The sequence below is a fragment of the Saccopteryx leptura genome, chromosome 3 (assembly GCF_036850995.1).
Source record: "Saccopteryx leptura isolate mSacLep1 chromosome 3, mSacLep1_pri_phased_curated, whole genome shotgun sequence".
In the NCBI taxonomy this organism is placed as follows: domain Eukaryota; kingdom Metazoa; phylum Chordata; class Mammalia; order Chiroptera; family Emballonuridae; genus Saccopteryx; species Saccopteryx leptura.
The window spans coordinates 242573498-242589070 of record NC_089505.1 but is presented as its reverse complement, the minus strand read 5'-3'; the positions used below and the strand labels follow the sequence as shown (position 1 = coordinate 242589070).

The window sequence follows — 15573 nt, the reverse complement described above, 5'->3', positions numbered from 1 at the left end:
GTGCCTCTAAATGTCAACTTTATACCAGCTCTTAAAGCAATTAACAGTGATCACAGTCCCACAAACACAAGCCCCTCACAGCCTTCCGAGAGAATTTGAGGATGAGATCATGAAAACAACACGGGGTTCAGAGGGGAAGTTTCTGACATGGCCAGCAGTTCCTCTGAAACAGGATAGAGAAACCCACATTTCTGAAGAGCTGTGGCAAAGTGGAAGCAAAAGTCAAACAAACAAAAAACTTCAGGCTTTGGGATGGACTGGTAAAATGCTGACTGCATAAATCATTTCTGCTTCCCATCAGATAAATGGCCGCTTCATCCCCCAGCGCCCTCATTTGGCAAGATAACCAAAGATTTGCAAATTGGCCATGGAAAGACGGAAGATTACGACTGGTCCTCTAACAATAGACATCACTGTGTCTAAATCAGTACCACTGCCCACTGAGAAAGAGAGAGGGAAGGAGAGACAGAGAGACAGAGAGAGATGGAGATTTCATTCCTTGCTGTTCAAAGTGTGGTCTTGGTTCAGTATCACCGGCACCACCCGTGAGCTTGTTAAAAATGCAGAATTTTGGGTCCCCTCCAGACCTACTCAATCAGTATCTTCCCTTAACATGATTCCAGATGATTTTTATAGACATTACAATTTGAGAAGTCCTGGAACAGAACTAACTCTACTGGAGGAATCAGTACAAAGACAGGTATAGTTTAATAACTACTGTATTTTTCGCTTCATAAGATGCACACCTGACCATAAGACACACCTAGGGTTTTAAGGAAGAAAACAAGAAAAAAAATATTCTGAACCAAATGGTGTATTAAAATATTTAATAAAATACCATATTTTTCGCTCCATAAGACACACGGGCATTTTCCCCTCCACTTTTGGGAGAAAAAAAAATGCATCTTATGGAGCGAAAAATATGTAATACAGAAACATGAAAAGATACACTAGTAACTGGATCCAATTTGCACCCTCTAAAATTTGGAGCATCAGGGGACATCTCTGTTGGCAATATACGCAAGAATGGAAGATTTCAATTAAAGTATGGTCATGTATAGATAGCTCTCTAGGCTAGGTTGTCTATGAGTCTAGTACTCAGCTCTGCCTAATTTGGAAGACCTGGGCAAACTTACAGATACAAAAAGTTAAACAAGCTTTATAGAAAAAAAAATCTTTATTGGAAATAAGTGCTGGGATTAAATCTAAGCTGTCAGATCTGGATTAAGTTATATTTTTCTTGAACTGGTTATACAAAATACCTATTCTTTGACCTGAAATCAATCTAGTATTTAATACTGGCATCAGCTAATAATAATGCTTTTATCCACTAAACTAACAATTTTGAAGCCTTTTTTAAAATTAGAAGTAATTTTTTTTTTTCAGAGAGAGAGAGGGATAGACAGGGACAGACAGACAGGAATGGAGAGAGATGAGAAGCATCAATCATTAGTTTTTCATTGTGCATTGCAACACCTTAGTTGTTCATTGATTGCTTCCTCATATGTGCCTTGACCGCGGGCCTTCAGCAGACCAAGTAACCCCTTGCTGGAGCCAGCGACCTTGGGCTCAAGCTAGTGGGCTTCTTGCTCAAACCAGATGAGCCTGCGCTCAAGCTGGTGACCTCGGGGCCTCGAACTTGGGTCCTCTGCATCCCAGTCCAATGCTCTATCCACTGCGCCACCGCCTGGTCAGGCAAAATTAGAAGTAATTTTATTTTGCTTGGTTATGATAGAAAGAACTTGAACAGGATAGTTGTTGGGTTGTGATGGGGAAATGGTGCCTCAAAGATCCTCTTTCTCCAGAGCAGTCTGATAGAATCAGTCTCGGAAGAAGCGTGTGTCAAGTTGTTCACTTCCCCTGAAAGCCCATCTTTATAAATATATATAAAAGTATATGCCTTGATATAATCAAATCAGAACTCTAAATCTTATGATCAAGAAAATCTAGATGGGTCTTCTTTGCTATAAAATTTAGCAAATAGGCCCTGGCCGGTTGGCTCAGCGGTAGAGCGTCGGCCTGGCGTGCGGGGGACCCGGGTTGGATTCCTGGCCAGGGCACATAGGAGAAGCGCCCATTTGCTTCTCCACCCCCACCCCCCTCCTTCCTCTCTGTCTCTCTCTTCCCCTCCCGCAGCCAAGGCTCCAGTGGAGCAAAGATGGCCCGGGCGCTGGGGATGGCTCCTTGGTCTCTGCCCCAGGCGCTGGAGTGGCTCTGGTCGCGGCAGAGCATCGCCCCCTGGTGGGCAGAGCGTCGCCCCTGGTGGGCGCGCCGGGTGGATCCCGGTTGGGCGCATGCGGGAGTCTGTCTGACTGTGTCTCCCCGTTTCCTGCTTCAGAAAAATACAAAAAAAAAAAAAAAATTTAGCAAATAGATCGATGAAAGAGTGAAGGTAAGGAATATATAAAATGCAGTCATTTTAACCAAGCTGCTATATGTATTAACATTATGAAGGTTGAGGCCTAATGACAGAGTCCATTCTAACTAGCCTGGGAACTTAATTTTTTTTAACTTTCCAGTCCTGCATCAATGCCTGGATATACATCTGGGCCTCCAGGTAACCCTCTAATTACCTCCTGAAGGACTCATGTATCCAGGCCACCTGACTACTCCCTGAGAGACTGGCATGTATAACCACTTGACATCTGTTATCCAGATCACGGGGACGTGACCAGACCTCCCAGCACCGACCTTCCAGACCTCCTGGCATCCATCATCTTGACAGCCTGACATCTGTCTGATAACTGTCCTGGACCAATCCTAGGGCTAAGAATGCAGGACTGATAATGCCCAAGAATGTACTGTTTACTGTAAGAACTTTTAACCTTCCTTTCTTCTTTGGAACACCTCTCCTCTAGGTTTTTGCCTGGCTGTGTTCCGACTGCAAACTCTAAGACCCTTGAATAAATCTCTATTATTTATTTATAGCAAAGCCTTCAGACTTATTTTTAGTTTGTTTGCCAGATTATTTGGTGGTTAAGTAAAATATTATATTTTTTTCTGATCTTATCCCAAAAGAACATGGACAAGACTTTTCAAATCCTGTTGTGATGAAATGCAAAAAACAATAATAGCCAAATGTTTGGAGCTATGGGGTCCATGCAGAGGCAGACTAAGGTCGGTTTAGGCCCCAAGTGCAGAAGAAAATATCGGGCCCCTTAAAAAAGCGAGAGAGACAGGGAAAACAAAAATAAATGTTAACCATATGTTTAAATAAATAAAAAATAATTATGTACTATTAATGTTAAAATTGCACATATGAAACCAAACTTGGTGTCATTAGAAAAAAGTGTAAAGTTGGGGTTTTGCGGGGCCCTTCAGAAGTCGGGGCCCACGGCGCGCACCTGATGTGCCTGCCGTTAAATCCACCTCTGAGCCCATGGAAACTTTTCCAAAATAGCCAGAGTAATAATGAACATCTCCCCATATCTGGCATCTTACCCTACTAATAGAACCCATTTATTTTTATAAGGTACATAAGTTAGTACAAAAATACAGTACACTGATTTAAAAAGTTACAACATTTGAGCCAAGAAACGAGTTTCTATTACTGCTTAAATTAGCAAACTATTACATATCACCCCAAAATGAGCGATGTGACTACACATCATTAAGCATGACCATGAAAGACTTTGATAATGTCAAATCTTATGCATAGAACTAATTTCCTTTTAATCATTTTAAGTATTCTCTGTGGACCTGCTATTTATAGAATATTCAGAAGATAGACAATATTAGTGCCAAAACAAAAATTTACTATAATTTACTACTTACTATACTCATAGTAAGTGCATCCACAAGAGAATGGCCACATTATAAATGGAACAAAAGGAGGGATTTTCTAACTGCTTTGAGTTCTATTCAAATACGAATAAGAGCTGCAGTTAAAAGACTAAATTCCTGGCCCTGGTCAGTTGGCTCAGCGGTAGAGCATCGGCCTGGCGTGCGGGGGACCCGGGTTCGATTCCCGGCCAGGGCACATAGGAGAAGCGCCCATTTGCTTCTCCACCCCCACCCCCCTCCTTCCTCTCTGTCTTTCTCTTCCCCTCCCGCAGCCAAGGCTCCATTGGAGCAAAGATGGCCCAGGCGCTGGGGATGGCTCCTTGGCCTCTGCCCCAGGTGCTAGAGTGGCTCTGGTCGCGGCAGAGTGACGCCCCGGAGGGGCAGAGTATCGCCCCCTGGTGGGCAGAGCATCTCCCCTGGTGGGCGTGCCGGGTGGATCCTGGTTGGGCGCATGCGGGAGTCTGTCTGACTGTCTCTCCCCGTTTCCAGCTTCAGAAAAATACAAAAAAAAAAAAAAAGACTAAATTCCTGAGCACAACCGACAGCCAGCCAGGATGGCGTGCCTCAGGTCACCTGGGCTCTCTCACGGAGATGTGAACACTGCCATCTGCAAAACATTTGCGGGAACTCCAGGCCCCTAAAGTAGGATGTTCTTAGATTTGAGCTTTTATGCAAATACTTGTCTTGTTAAACAGTTTCAGGATTAACAAGCACAGTAATTCTTTGAAACCCTCTCTACAAAATTAAATATTCCCTGGCCACTTAAGATATTTAGATAAACAAAATGCCTGCCCACCTGTATGTAATGTCTTTGGCACAATGAAAACATCCTTTAAAGAAATATTCCACCTCAAACCTGCTGTTTGGGTGTGCCCCACCAGTTCTCAAGCTTAGAAATATTTTCCATTGTAAATGTATCAGTTAATATCATGGTTTTTAAGTTTTTGTTTTTTATAAGGTCACCCCAGGATGAGTTGTTCTGAGATATTCAAAGGGGGGTAATATGTGCAAAAGATTAGGGCATCTCCAACTGAGATTAATTCAAGGGCCATTGATCGGTGTCATGGGCTGACTAGTGTCCCTCCAAATTCATATGTTAAAGTTCTAATGCCCAGTACCTCAGAATATGAATGCCTTTGAAGATAGGTTCTTTTTTTTTCTTTTTCTTTCTTTTTTTTGTGACAGAGACAGAGAGAGAGACAGATAGAGACAGACAGACAGGAAAGGAGAGAGATGAGAAGCATCAACTCTTTGGTTGCGGCACCTCAGTTGCTCACTGACTGCTTTCTCATATGTGCCTTGACTGGGGCGGCTACAGCAGACCTAGTGACCCCTTGCTCAAGCCAGGGACCTTGGGCTCAAGCTGGTGAGCCTTGCTCAAACCAGATGAGCCCGTGCTCAAGCTGACGACCTCAGGGTTTCAAACCTGGGTCCTCCACGTCCCAGTCCGATGCTCTATCCACTGTACCACCACCTGGTTAGGCAGAGATAGGTTCTTTAAACAGATAACTAAGGTAAAATGCAGTCAAATGGGTAGAACCTAATCCAATATGACTGTTGTCCTCATAAGAGGAATGGGTTAGGACAGTGGTCAGCAAACCTCGGCTCACGAGCCACATGTGGCTCTTTGGCCCCTTGAGTGTGGCTCTTCCACAAAATACCACGTGCGGGCGCAAAGGCCAGCTTAGGAGTACCCTAATTAAGTTAATAACAATGTACCTACCTATATAGTTTAACTTTAAAATTTTTGGCTCTCAAAAGAAATTTCAATCGTTGTACTGTTGACATTTGGCTCTGTTGACTAATGAGTTTGCCGACCACTGGGTTAGGACACAAGCATGTGAGGACACAGGGAGAAGGTGGCATCTGCAAGCCAAGGATAGAGGCCTTAGAAGAAACCAACCCTGCCAACACCTTTCTCTTGAACTTCTAGCCTCCAGGACTGTGAGAACATGAGTGTCTGTTGTTGAAGCCACTCCGTCTGTGGTGTTTTGTTATGGAAGCCAAGTACGGCAGGTGAATGGCTGGAACGGAGAGAGGGAGAAACCTGAGCAGAGAGAGACCTTTCTGAGGACACACACTCTCAAGGGATTCCTAGTTGACTTCAGAGCTTTCAGCTGGTTTGCAGGGACATGAGGGAGAGGAGCTTCAGACCGTGTGGGGAGAAAAGGCACTTCTGTGCCCAAGACTTGCAAAACAGAAAAGCAGAAAATGGGTCCCAAGAACACAGAAGCCTTCCTCTGCAAGTTTCAAATTTCAGCAAATGGTGAGCAAGGAGGCTCTAGAGAGCCAAGCCGGAAACACAACAATGTGGAGACAGCCAGCTCGGGAGGCTCCTGATCTAAGCAAGGGTGGCACTTGGTAGAACTTTCCAAGGGAGGAGTGTTTTACAGGAAGGTGCAGGTGGCCCCTGGGAGGGGTGGAGAAGGCCCTGAGGACTGCTCACTGCTGATAAAAAATAATACAATATTCCAGAAACAGTGCTGCTGATGACACATCTCTTTGGCCTAATAGCAAGGAAGGGTCATTTGGGGACCCTTCCCTCCTCTCTGAGGCATCAGGTCAGTGGTTTCTCAGGCAGACAGGGCTCTGGGGGAGGGTACAGAGCCTCACCTTCAGGACAGGAGCCAGGAAGACGGAGATCCCGGTCAGGATGAAGACGATGGTGCCAGTCACTCTCTGTTCCCTGGCAGAGAAGAGCACGCGGTCAGGCAGACTGGGAGATGCTCCATGCCATGCCTGCCCTCTGGCCCTCTATAGGCACCTCAACGTTACGTCCAAGGTTCTGGCCTCTGCCTTGTCCGCCATTCCAGAGAGTAAGCCCACTACCCAGGGCCCAGCTGACCAGCGCACAAGAGAAGAGGGAGCCCAAACAGAAGCAAGGGCATTTTGTAGGGATGTTTGGGAGGCTGTCCCGTGCAGCGACTAATACTGGGGGTGCGTGAGCCAGACAGACTTAGGTTGACTCTGACACTTACTAGTTGTGTGGCATCAGGCCCTGAAGGTCTTCACCTCAGTAGAAGAGACATAATGGCCCCCACCTGGGGGTTGTTGTGAGGATAAAATGGGATCTAGAGTGCTTATTATCCCTGCCCTTTTACTATAATAAGATCCTACATTTGCCAGGATGACAAATGAGGATTTGGGGGAAGAGGCCTGGCTGCTGGCAGAGCGGTGTGAGGGGTGGGGGAGCAGGAGTGTTTTCTTATGTGCCCAGGTCTGGAGACAATGCAGGTGGGAGCTGGAGGTGTTGGGGCAGACGCTCAGGCCCAGCTGTCTGGGGCTCAAGGGTCTTGGAGGGGACCCTGTCCTGACCAGAGAAGTCTCGCTCAGAGCTGGCTGTGCAAGTCAGGTCTCCTGAGGCTGTCTTAGGACAGCCACTTCTGAGAGCGCCAGTGTCTGGCATAAGCTCACCCCGGAGACCCTAAGCAGTGGAAGAGATGCTTTTCTGTCTGAAACAGATCAGGGACCTGACATCGGGCATGTGAGGAACAGAGGTGATAGGCCATGTACCACACAGGTCAGTAGTGGGAGCAATCCTGGGAGGTTTTCTGGAGGAGTAGAGATTGAGCAGGACCCAAACCCACAGGAGGGCTTCGGAGGACAGTGGCAGCAGGGCATTTTAAAGAGGAGACAAAGGGACAGGTCAGAAGTGGCCTGTGGAGTTCCTGAGTGGCCTATCAAGGTGAGAGCTGAGAGTGTGTGTTTGGGCCACAGTGGCATACTGTTTGGAATCTATTCAGAAAAAAAGCACCACTTAGAGCTGAATTTCCGTCTTCCTCCTCCCTCCCTTTAGAAATATCACTTCTATCCATGTGGCCCCTGGGCGGTCAGAGCAGGTCTCCTTTTTGCCCAAATACCTTGATGGTAAGAAAAACCTGCTCCCCCTTCCCTAATCTGACCTCTCCTGCTCAGGTGGTCCCCCGGCCTGGAACCCCACCTACCTGACCCCCAGGAACTGAGGCTGCTCCCCTGGGGCACTGGTCTCCGTTTCCATCTTGAGGCTGTCGATGTGGGCAATGGAGATGACTGTGGCAGCCACGTACCAGGGGAGGCCCATGAAGGAGCACAGGGCCATAAGGATGCCCACCCAGAACAGGTCCAGGTGGTAGCCAGCAGCCTTCTGCAGGGGCGGCAGGAGAGGAGAAGCTGCTAGGAGCCTGATGCTGACCATCTGTTTGGGGTGGGGTGGGTTAGACAGAAATCTCCCCAAAGTGATCATTTTGTTGAACATAGTTCAAATGCTTCCCTTGACCATCTATTCTAGAGCAGTGGTAGTTAACCTGGTCCCTACCGCCCACTAGTGGGCGTTCCAGCTTTCATGGTGGGCAGTAGCAGAGCAACCAAAGTATAAATAAAAAGATAAATTTAACTATAGTAAGTTGTTTTATAAAGATTTATTCTGCCAAACTTAGCGAAAATCCAACATAAAGTACTTGGTAAGTAATTATTATTATATGCTTTAACTTGCTGTAACTCTGCTTTATAAATTTTATAAAGTAAAAATTACTTCCCTACTTTATAAATCACCATTACTGTAGAACCTGTGGACAGTTAGAAACTTTTACTACTAACAGAGATACAAAAGTGGGCGGTAGGTATAAAAAGGTTGACTACCCCTGATCTAGAGGGAACTTTAAAGGGACTTCCATCTTGAAGTGATCAGGCCTCACGAACCTCAGGGTTTCATGAGCCAGGGAAGGGACACAGAGGAGGGCGACGAGGGGTGATCAGACTTGGAGAGGCCCTGGGCTTGGGTAGAAGAGTTCCTACCAGTGGTCACAATATCTCTGCAGCTCCTGAATGGGGGCCCTGGCTGGGATAGGCCCTACCAAACCTCGGGCGGTCCAGATTGGGATGAGGGAGAGGGTAGCCTGACTCTCCTCAGACCCGGAGGTGGGGTGGGGAGTTGCAGGGACCAGGAGAGCTAAGGAAGCTCCTCTGTCTCATGGTTCTGGGTCAAAATCTCCATTACGCTCTGCTCGGACTCCCAAGTTCACTGTCAGGTGGTATACAGCTGGAGGGCCTGCTTGGGAGAAGCCAGGTTCCCTGTGGACTTGGTCCTGGTCTTTAGATCAAGTCACCTTGCCCTGGTGGCCTTATTGCAGCTGGAGGTCACATTTCTCCCCACACACCAGAACTCCAGAGTTCTGGTTTCATATTTTGCTTCACAAATGACCCAGAATTTTGACAAATGCATCATCAGCCCCCTCCATTCCTTCTGATCTTGTGGGAAGAAAGAGCCAGTGCCCCTGCTCCTAGCACCAGCCTTACCCTCAGCTTGTTTTCCTTCCGGTTGACGATGACGGCCGTGATCTGCTGGTCCATGAATATCAGGATGGTCACCAGCAGAGCGGGCAGGATGCTCGCCAGGTACACCCACCACGGGTTCTTCCCAAAGGGGGCCACGAACCAGCCTCGGTCTGGCCGTGTGGGCTGAGTGGAGCAAACACAGAGGGCCCTTTCCTCTCTCCCTGTCCCAGTGCACTTGCCGCCCAGGGCCACCCTCTCCCCACCTTCCTGCCGTTCCTCCACCTGGGGCACTTTCCAAGTGCAATCTTTTCCCTTAAAGACATTAGCACCGGCAACTTTAGGGGAAAGAGACCCTGAGACAGACAGACCTGGGAAGGACCCTGCCTGTGCAGGACTCAAGGGACCATTGTGGCAGCTGCCTGGGACTGGTTAAGAAACAGTGAGGTGCACAGGCAGAGGGCATTGGGAGGGAGCTCCAGGTCACCACGAACTGCAAACTAAACAGGCAGCCCAAGGGCAAGAATAAAGAATTTGATGGGCCCAGTGCCTGTTGCTCCTGCATCCCTTGGGAGCCACCTGTCTGGGGAGCATTATAGAATCATCTGGAAAACACCGAACGTCAAGTCAGACTTGCATGTTGAGAATAAGGGATTGTCTGTGCAGGAGTGGAGCTGAAGTTTATCTTTCATTTTACTTAGAGAACGAGGTACTTTAATTTTCAAGGCCAACACCAGTTTCACGAGGTGTGTTTAAGCTCCCTAGGAGCACCCTAAAGTAATATTGCAAAGGTCAAGCCCTCAAAGGCAGGAAGGGCCAGTTCTAGAACCTGACCACCCCGCCCGGTGTAGCAGGACTACAAGCAAATGCCCCAGACTCTGGACTAAGGGGGAATTTGTGAAGTAGTGGTTCTCTTAGTGCTGGTCCGGGACCACACCTTGAGAATCACTGTTCTAAGGGATCATTTTCCACAGAACCCAGGTGGCCTTGGGAATCCTTAAGGGACTTCAGCTCGAGCCCAGCACCCCCTCCACGCTGTGGCTACCCAGTGGGGTTTCATTGTGAATGTGGCCCCAGCCCGCCATCTCAGAGGCCCATCCCCTGGAGGCTGTTCTCCACAGGAAGGGTCGAGCATGCAGAGAACCCACAGGGTCACTTGGCTGAGAGGATGTAACAATTGGATCAGTGCAGAGGGTAAAGGATCCACGGCTGGTGTGCAGTGGAGCTAATGCCCGGAGCAAACCTTGATGACACTGGGCACGTGCAGCTTGGGTGTTTCCAGCCCGAAACAGGCATCAATTCCACAGAACAACAGGATGGAGAAGACAATGGAAAAGTCAGCTACTAGGGCCCGGACCTGCAGAAAGATGGGGAAGTGAATAAAGTACAGCAGGTGGACCCAGTTCCCAGGCAGCAGAGAAAAGAATGGTTAAGAGCTTGGGCTCGACCTAGGCTTGAATCCTGGCTCAGCCTTTGCCGGCTATGTTATCTTGGGGAAGAAGCATGTCATATCTTGGACCCTGGGTTTCGTCATCTGTTAACTGGAGATAAGGATAGCACCTACCTCATAGGCATGAGTGAGCTATGATGCATTCCAAGGGCTTGGCGTATATTAGAGTAGGAAATGTCATCTACGTGGCATGGGAGCCATTGCTGACATTTTTTGATATGAAGACACTGAGTCACCCAGCAGGGATGGTAGGGATAAGGGCTGAACTCTGAAGAAAATCTTAGCTCCTAAAAATATGTGGCAGATTGTTGCACTGCCACTGGGCTGGGAAGAGAAGGCCCCCAACTCCACTGGGGACTTCTGGGTACTCTCAGACCTTCTGTCCACCTAGAGTCCTTAGCCACTTGCTCCTGTTTCAGGGGGCCCTTCCCAGGACAAGCACTGGATCTCACCTCCCTGTCCAACTGCCCTTTCACACCACTGGCTACCCTGTCACCTTTTCTGTGTCTCTTCAGAGACAGCAGTTTCCAGAGAACAACAGGGAAAGCAGGAAGGGCAGGGGCAGGTTACGTATGGCACAATGAATTCATTCCCTCTACCTCCTACTCCCATTTAAAACTGGTATTAAAATAACATGTAATTTTCTGGCCGGTTTGCTCAGTGGTAGAGCATCAGCCTGGTGTGTGGAAGTCCCAGGTTCAATTTCTGCTCAAGGCACACAGGAGATGTGCCCATCTGCTTCTCCACTCCTCCCCCTCTGGCTTCTCTCTGTCTCTCTCTGTCTCTCTGTCTCTCTCTCTCTCTCTCTCGTTCTCACTCTCTCGCTCTCTCTTCTACTCCTGCAGCCAAGGGTCAGTTGTAGCGAGTTGGCCCTGGGTGCTGAGGATGGCTCCATGGCCTCTGCCTCAGGCACTAAAAGAGCTCGGTTGCTGAGTAACAACAGAGCAACGCCTGGTAGGGGCTTGTAGGGTGGATCCTTGTCCGGGTGTATGTGGGAGTCTCTCTGCCTCCCTTCCTCTCACTGAATAAAAACAAACAAGCAAACATGTAATTCATTAAAAACTCACATAATATAAAGGGCAAAGCACCCCCCCCCCTCACCCTTCCTCACTTCAGCCTCCCTCTGGATACACCCTTATGTCTGCTTGATTTTAGTGGTTCTGGTAGTTTTCTTCATGTCATTAACAAATATGCTAGACTTTTATATTTTGATTTACTGACCTAAGGCATTATCTTTTGATGAGGATTTAGCTTACTTACTCTATTCCTCCTGCTCTTTCCCAATTCCCAGTCTTTGAGAGTTGTTTTTAAACACTCAAAGGCTGGGAATAGGGTTTCCTTTGCCCGTTCAGATGATATAACCAAAGCTTCTCTCACTGACTTTTGCCATTCCCTCCTTCTCCATCGTGGAAGGCTGGGCTTGCGCCCCTGCCTTCCCACCACTGTTCTCCTCTCCAACCCCTTCCATCGCTGACTGATCCACTCTGATCTTTACATCATCAAAGCTGAGAATGCTCATATTCTCTTCTGTAAACTTTCCTTTTGTGTTTTATCCCTTAAGTTGATGCTAAAAGTTGAAAGTCAATACCAGCTTTATATTTTTATGATTGTAGAAAACATTGGTCACATGAAACCAAGGAGTGTGCTTCCTAGGTTTATGCCTGATTTCCTACAATATCCCTAAGCCCCCAGATCAAAAAGTTATTAAGTTAGACCATATGAATTTGCCAACTATTTTTTGTAGGTCAAAACATTTAAATATACAGCAGGTCCTCCAATAACATTGTTTTTGTTTTTGTTTTTAACATTATGTTGTTTAATGTTGTTTTGTTATCATGTCGATGGGGGAAAAATATCTCTTCCTGGCCAGGACCACTGTCTGTGTGGAGTTGGCATAATCTCCTCACATCCGCATGGGTTTTCTCCGGGGACTCCAGCTGCCTCCTTCATCCCAAAGATGTGCATGTGAGATGACTGGTGTGTCTACATTGTGCAGTCTGCAGGTGGTGTGTGTGTGAGGTGCCCAGAGATAGAAGGGCATTCTGTTCAGGGTGGGTCCTTCCTGGCACTCTGAGCTGCTGGAATCAGCTCTGGCCTCCTACGACCCTGAACTGGAATAAGCCAGTTGGAAAAGAATTTCTTACTTGTTTTTATTAACCTTTCTTAAATTTATATATAGTACACATTTATTTCAATGTTTGATATTATAAGTGTTTTGGGTCTTTATTTGTAAGTTTGACGATGTTTCTGTGACCAGAAACATACCACAAGAACTTAACTCTTGTTTATATCAATTAGGCTATGGTAAAATTGGTTTGCTTATATGTCATTTTGCATAAAGCCAGTTTCCAAGAATCTATCAATGATGTTAAGTAAAGACGTACTGTAAGCAATTTCACATCCAATCTAGTATAAAGATAGATATAATAAACAGCTGTGAACTCCCTCCCAGCTTAAGAAATAACAATGTACCTGTTTAGTCAATGCCTATCATTGATCTATCACCCAGTGGCATTCTTCTAGAGAGATCCACTGGTCTGAATTTGAGTTTATTATTTTTTTTTACTATCTCTCTCTCTATATATATGTATATATATAACTTTAAACTAAATATGACATTGTTTTGCATGTTTTAAAATTTTACATAAATGGCCCTGGCCAGATAGTTCGGTTGGTTAGAGCATTGTCCTGAAGCGAAAGGAAAAGCTTGATGTTCCCATCTCACCCTTCTTCTCTTGCTAAAATCAATACATTAAAATAAAATAAAAAAATTTACATAAATGGTATCTAATTATTTGTAATCTAAAATTTACTTTATTTGCTCAACATTATGTTTGTGATACTCTCAGGGGTCCCCAAACTTTTTACACAGGGGGCCAGTTCACTGTCCCTCAGACCATTGGAGGGCCACCACATACAGTGCTCCTCTCACTGACCACCAATAAAAGAGGTGCCCCTTCCGGAAGTGCGGTGGGTGGCCGGATAAATGGCCTCAGGGGGCCGCATGCGGCCCGCGGGCCGTAGTTTGGGGATGCCTGCTAGATAGAGGTAGCATTGCAGCTTAATGTTTGCATGGTTGGTTTTCAATTATTTCTTTATTCTCTTATTGATACATGCATTTAGATTATTTCCATTGTTTTCCTCTTAAAATCAATGCGTTTATATTTTCATTTTTTTAGAGAGACAGACAGACTGGAAGGGAGAAAGATGAGAAGCATCAACCTGTTGTTGTGGCACTTTAATTATTCATTGATTGTTTTCTCATACATGCCTTGACCAGAGGGCTTCAGCTGAGCCAGTGACCCCTTGCTCAAGCCAGAGGCTGTGGGCTTCAAGCCAGTGACAATGGGATCATTTCTCGTTCAAGCTGGCAACTTTGGGATTTCAAACCTGGATCCTCAGTATTGTATGTCCATGATCAATCTATTGTGCCACCGCCTGGTCTGGCAGGATCAATGTTTTTATAATCATTCTTGTACATGTGTGAGTTTCTCTGGGGTGTAGACCTGATAAAGTGCCAGGCTAAAGATCATATCCCTCTTCAGCCCTATCAGAGAGTGCCAACTGTTCTCTAAATTGCATGGACTTGTTACACTCCCACCCATCTCGCTTTTCATCTCCAGCACTTGGGATCCCAAGCCTTTTATATTTTAGCAATCTGATGGGTGTAAAATAGTTTGGTCTCTTCTTTGCAATACTGAATTCTAGGAGGCAACAGAGCAATTTGTAAGTATACAGCTCACAAAAATTAGAGGATATTTCAAAATGAAAATGAAGCGATAAAGTATCCCTGAATTTTTTAAGGGGAAAAATAGTGGTCAAAGAGTTTCATGCCACATGGATTATATTTAGCCTTTAGGAAAAAGACATTCTCAGATGTAGTCACTGCTCAAGAATTTTTATGTAAGAGGTGACTTAGGGATATGATATGAATGGAAGTGGGAAAGAAAGAAAATAATTTTTTTTGAAGATGCATTTGTGGACCTGGCCAGTTTGCTCAGTGGATAGAGCATCAGCGTGGTGCACACACATCCTAGGTTTGATCCCCAGTCAGGGCACACATAAGAAGTGACCATCTGCTTCACTTCCCCTCCCTCTTTCCCTTATCTCTCTCTTCCTTTTATTTCTCTCTTCCCCTCTTGCAGACAGTGGCTTGATTGGTTCAAGTGTCGGCCTCAGGCACTAAGGATAGCTGGAATGATTTGAGCATTGGCCCCAGATAGGGGTTGCTGGGTTGATCTTGGTCAGGGCACATGCAGGAGTCTATCTATCTTCCCTCTTCTCAAAAAAAAAAAAAAGATGCATTTGTGTCACAAGCACACCATTTTTTACTCAGTTTATATATTGCAAAGCTTCCTAAAGAGACTTTTATTTCATCTTTAAAAAATATTGCTAAAAGTCCAATTATTCATTCAAAGATTTTAATTATTTCTATTTTTTCATTATTTATTTATTTATTTATTTATTTATATTTTTCTGAAGTGAGAACCGGGGAGGCAGAGAGACAGACTCCTGCATGTGCCCAAGCGGGATCCATCTGGCAAGCCCACCAGGGGGCGATGCTCGGCCCATCTGGGGCGTTGCTCCTTTGCAACCAGAGCCATCTAGTGCCTGAGGCAGAGGCCATGGAGCCACCCTCAGTGCCCAAGCCTACTTTTTGCTCCAATGGAGCCTTTGCTGCAGGAGGGGAAGAGAGAGACAGAGAGAAAGGAGAGGAGGAAAGGTGAAGCAGATGGGCGCTTTTCCTGTGTGCCCTAGCTTGGAATCAAACCTGGGACTTCCACATGCCAGGCCGAAGCTCTAACACTGAGCCAAGCAGCTAGGGCCTCTTTCTTTTATTTTTCTTTTATTTTTTTGTGAGAAAGACAGAGAGAGCAAGAGACAGACAGGAAGAAAGAGAAATGAGAAGCATCAATTCTTCATTGCAGCACCTTAGTTGTTCATTGATTGTTTTCTCATATGTGCCTTGACCAGGAGGCTACAGCAGAGTGAGTGACCCCTTGCTCAAGCCAGCGACCTTGGGCTCAAGCCAGAGACCTGGGACTTCAAGCCAGCAATCATGGGGTCATGTTTATGAGCCAGTGATCTTG

General features: G+C 46.2%; 1 protein-coding gene across 4 annotated transcripts in view; it reads right to left on the bottom strand.

Moving 5' to 3' along the window:
* The window catches only part of SLC4A5 (solute carrier family 4 member 5), a 110735-nt gene that overhangs the window by 12682 nt on the left and 82480 nt on the right, over positions 1–15573 (bottom strand). For all 4 annotated transcript variants that reach the window (XM_066377953.1, XM_066377954.1, XM_066377952.1 and 1 more), the window contains 4 exons: positions 10277–10390; positions 9058–9219; positions 7728–7906; positions 6397–6469 (listed from right to left, as the gene is read on the bottom strand). In XM_066377953.1, coding sequence (XP_066234050.1) covers positions 6397–6469; positions 7728–7906; positions 9058–9219; positions 10277–10390 — 528 coding nt within the window. The remainder of the gene's footprint in view (positions 1–6396; positions 6470–7727; positions 7907–9057; positions 9220–10276; positions 10391–15573) is intronic.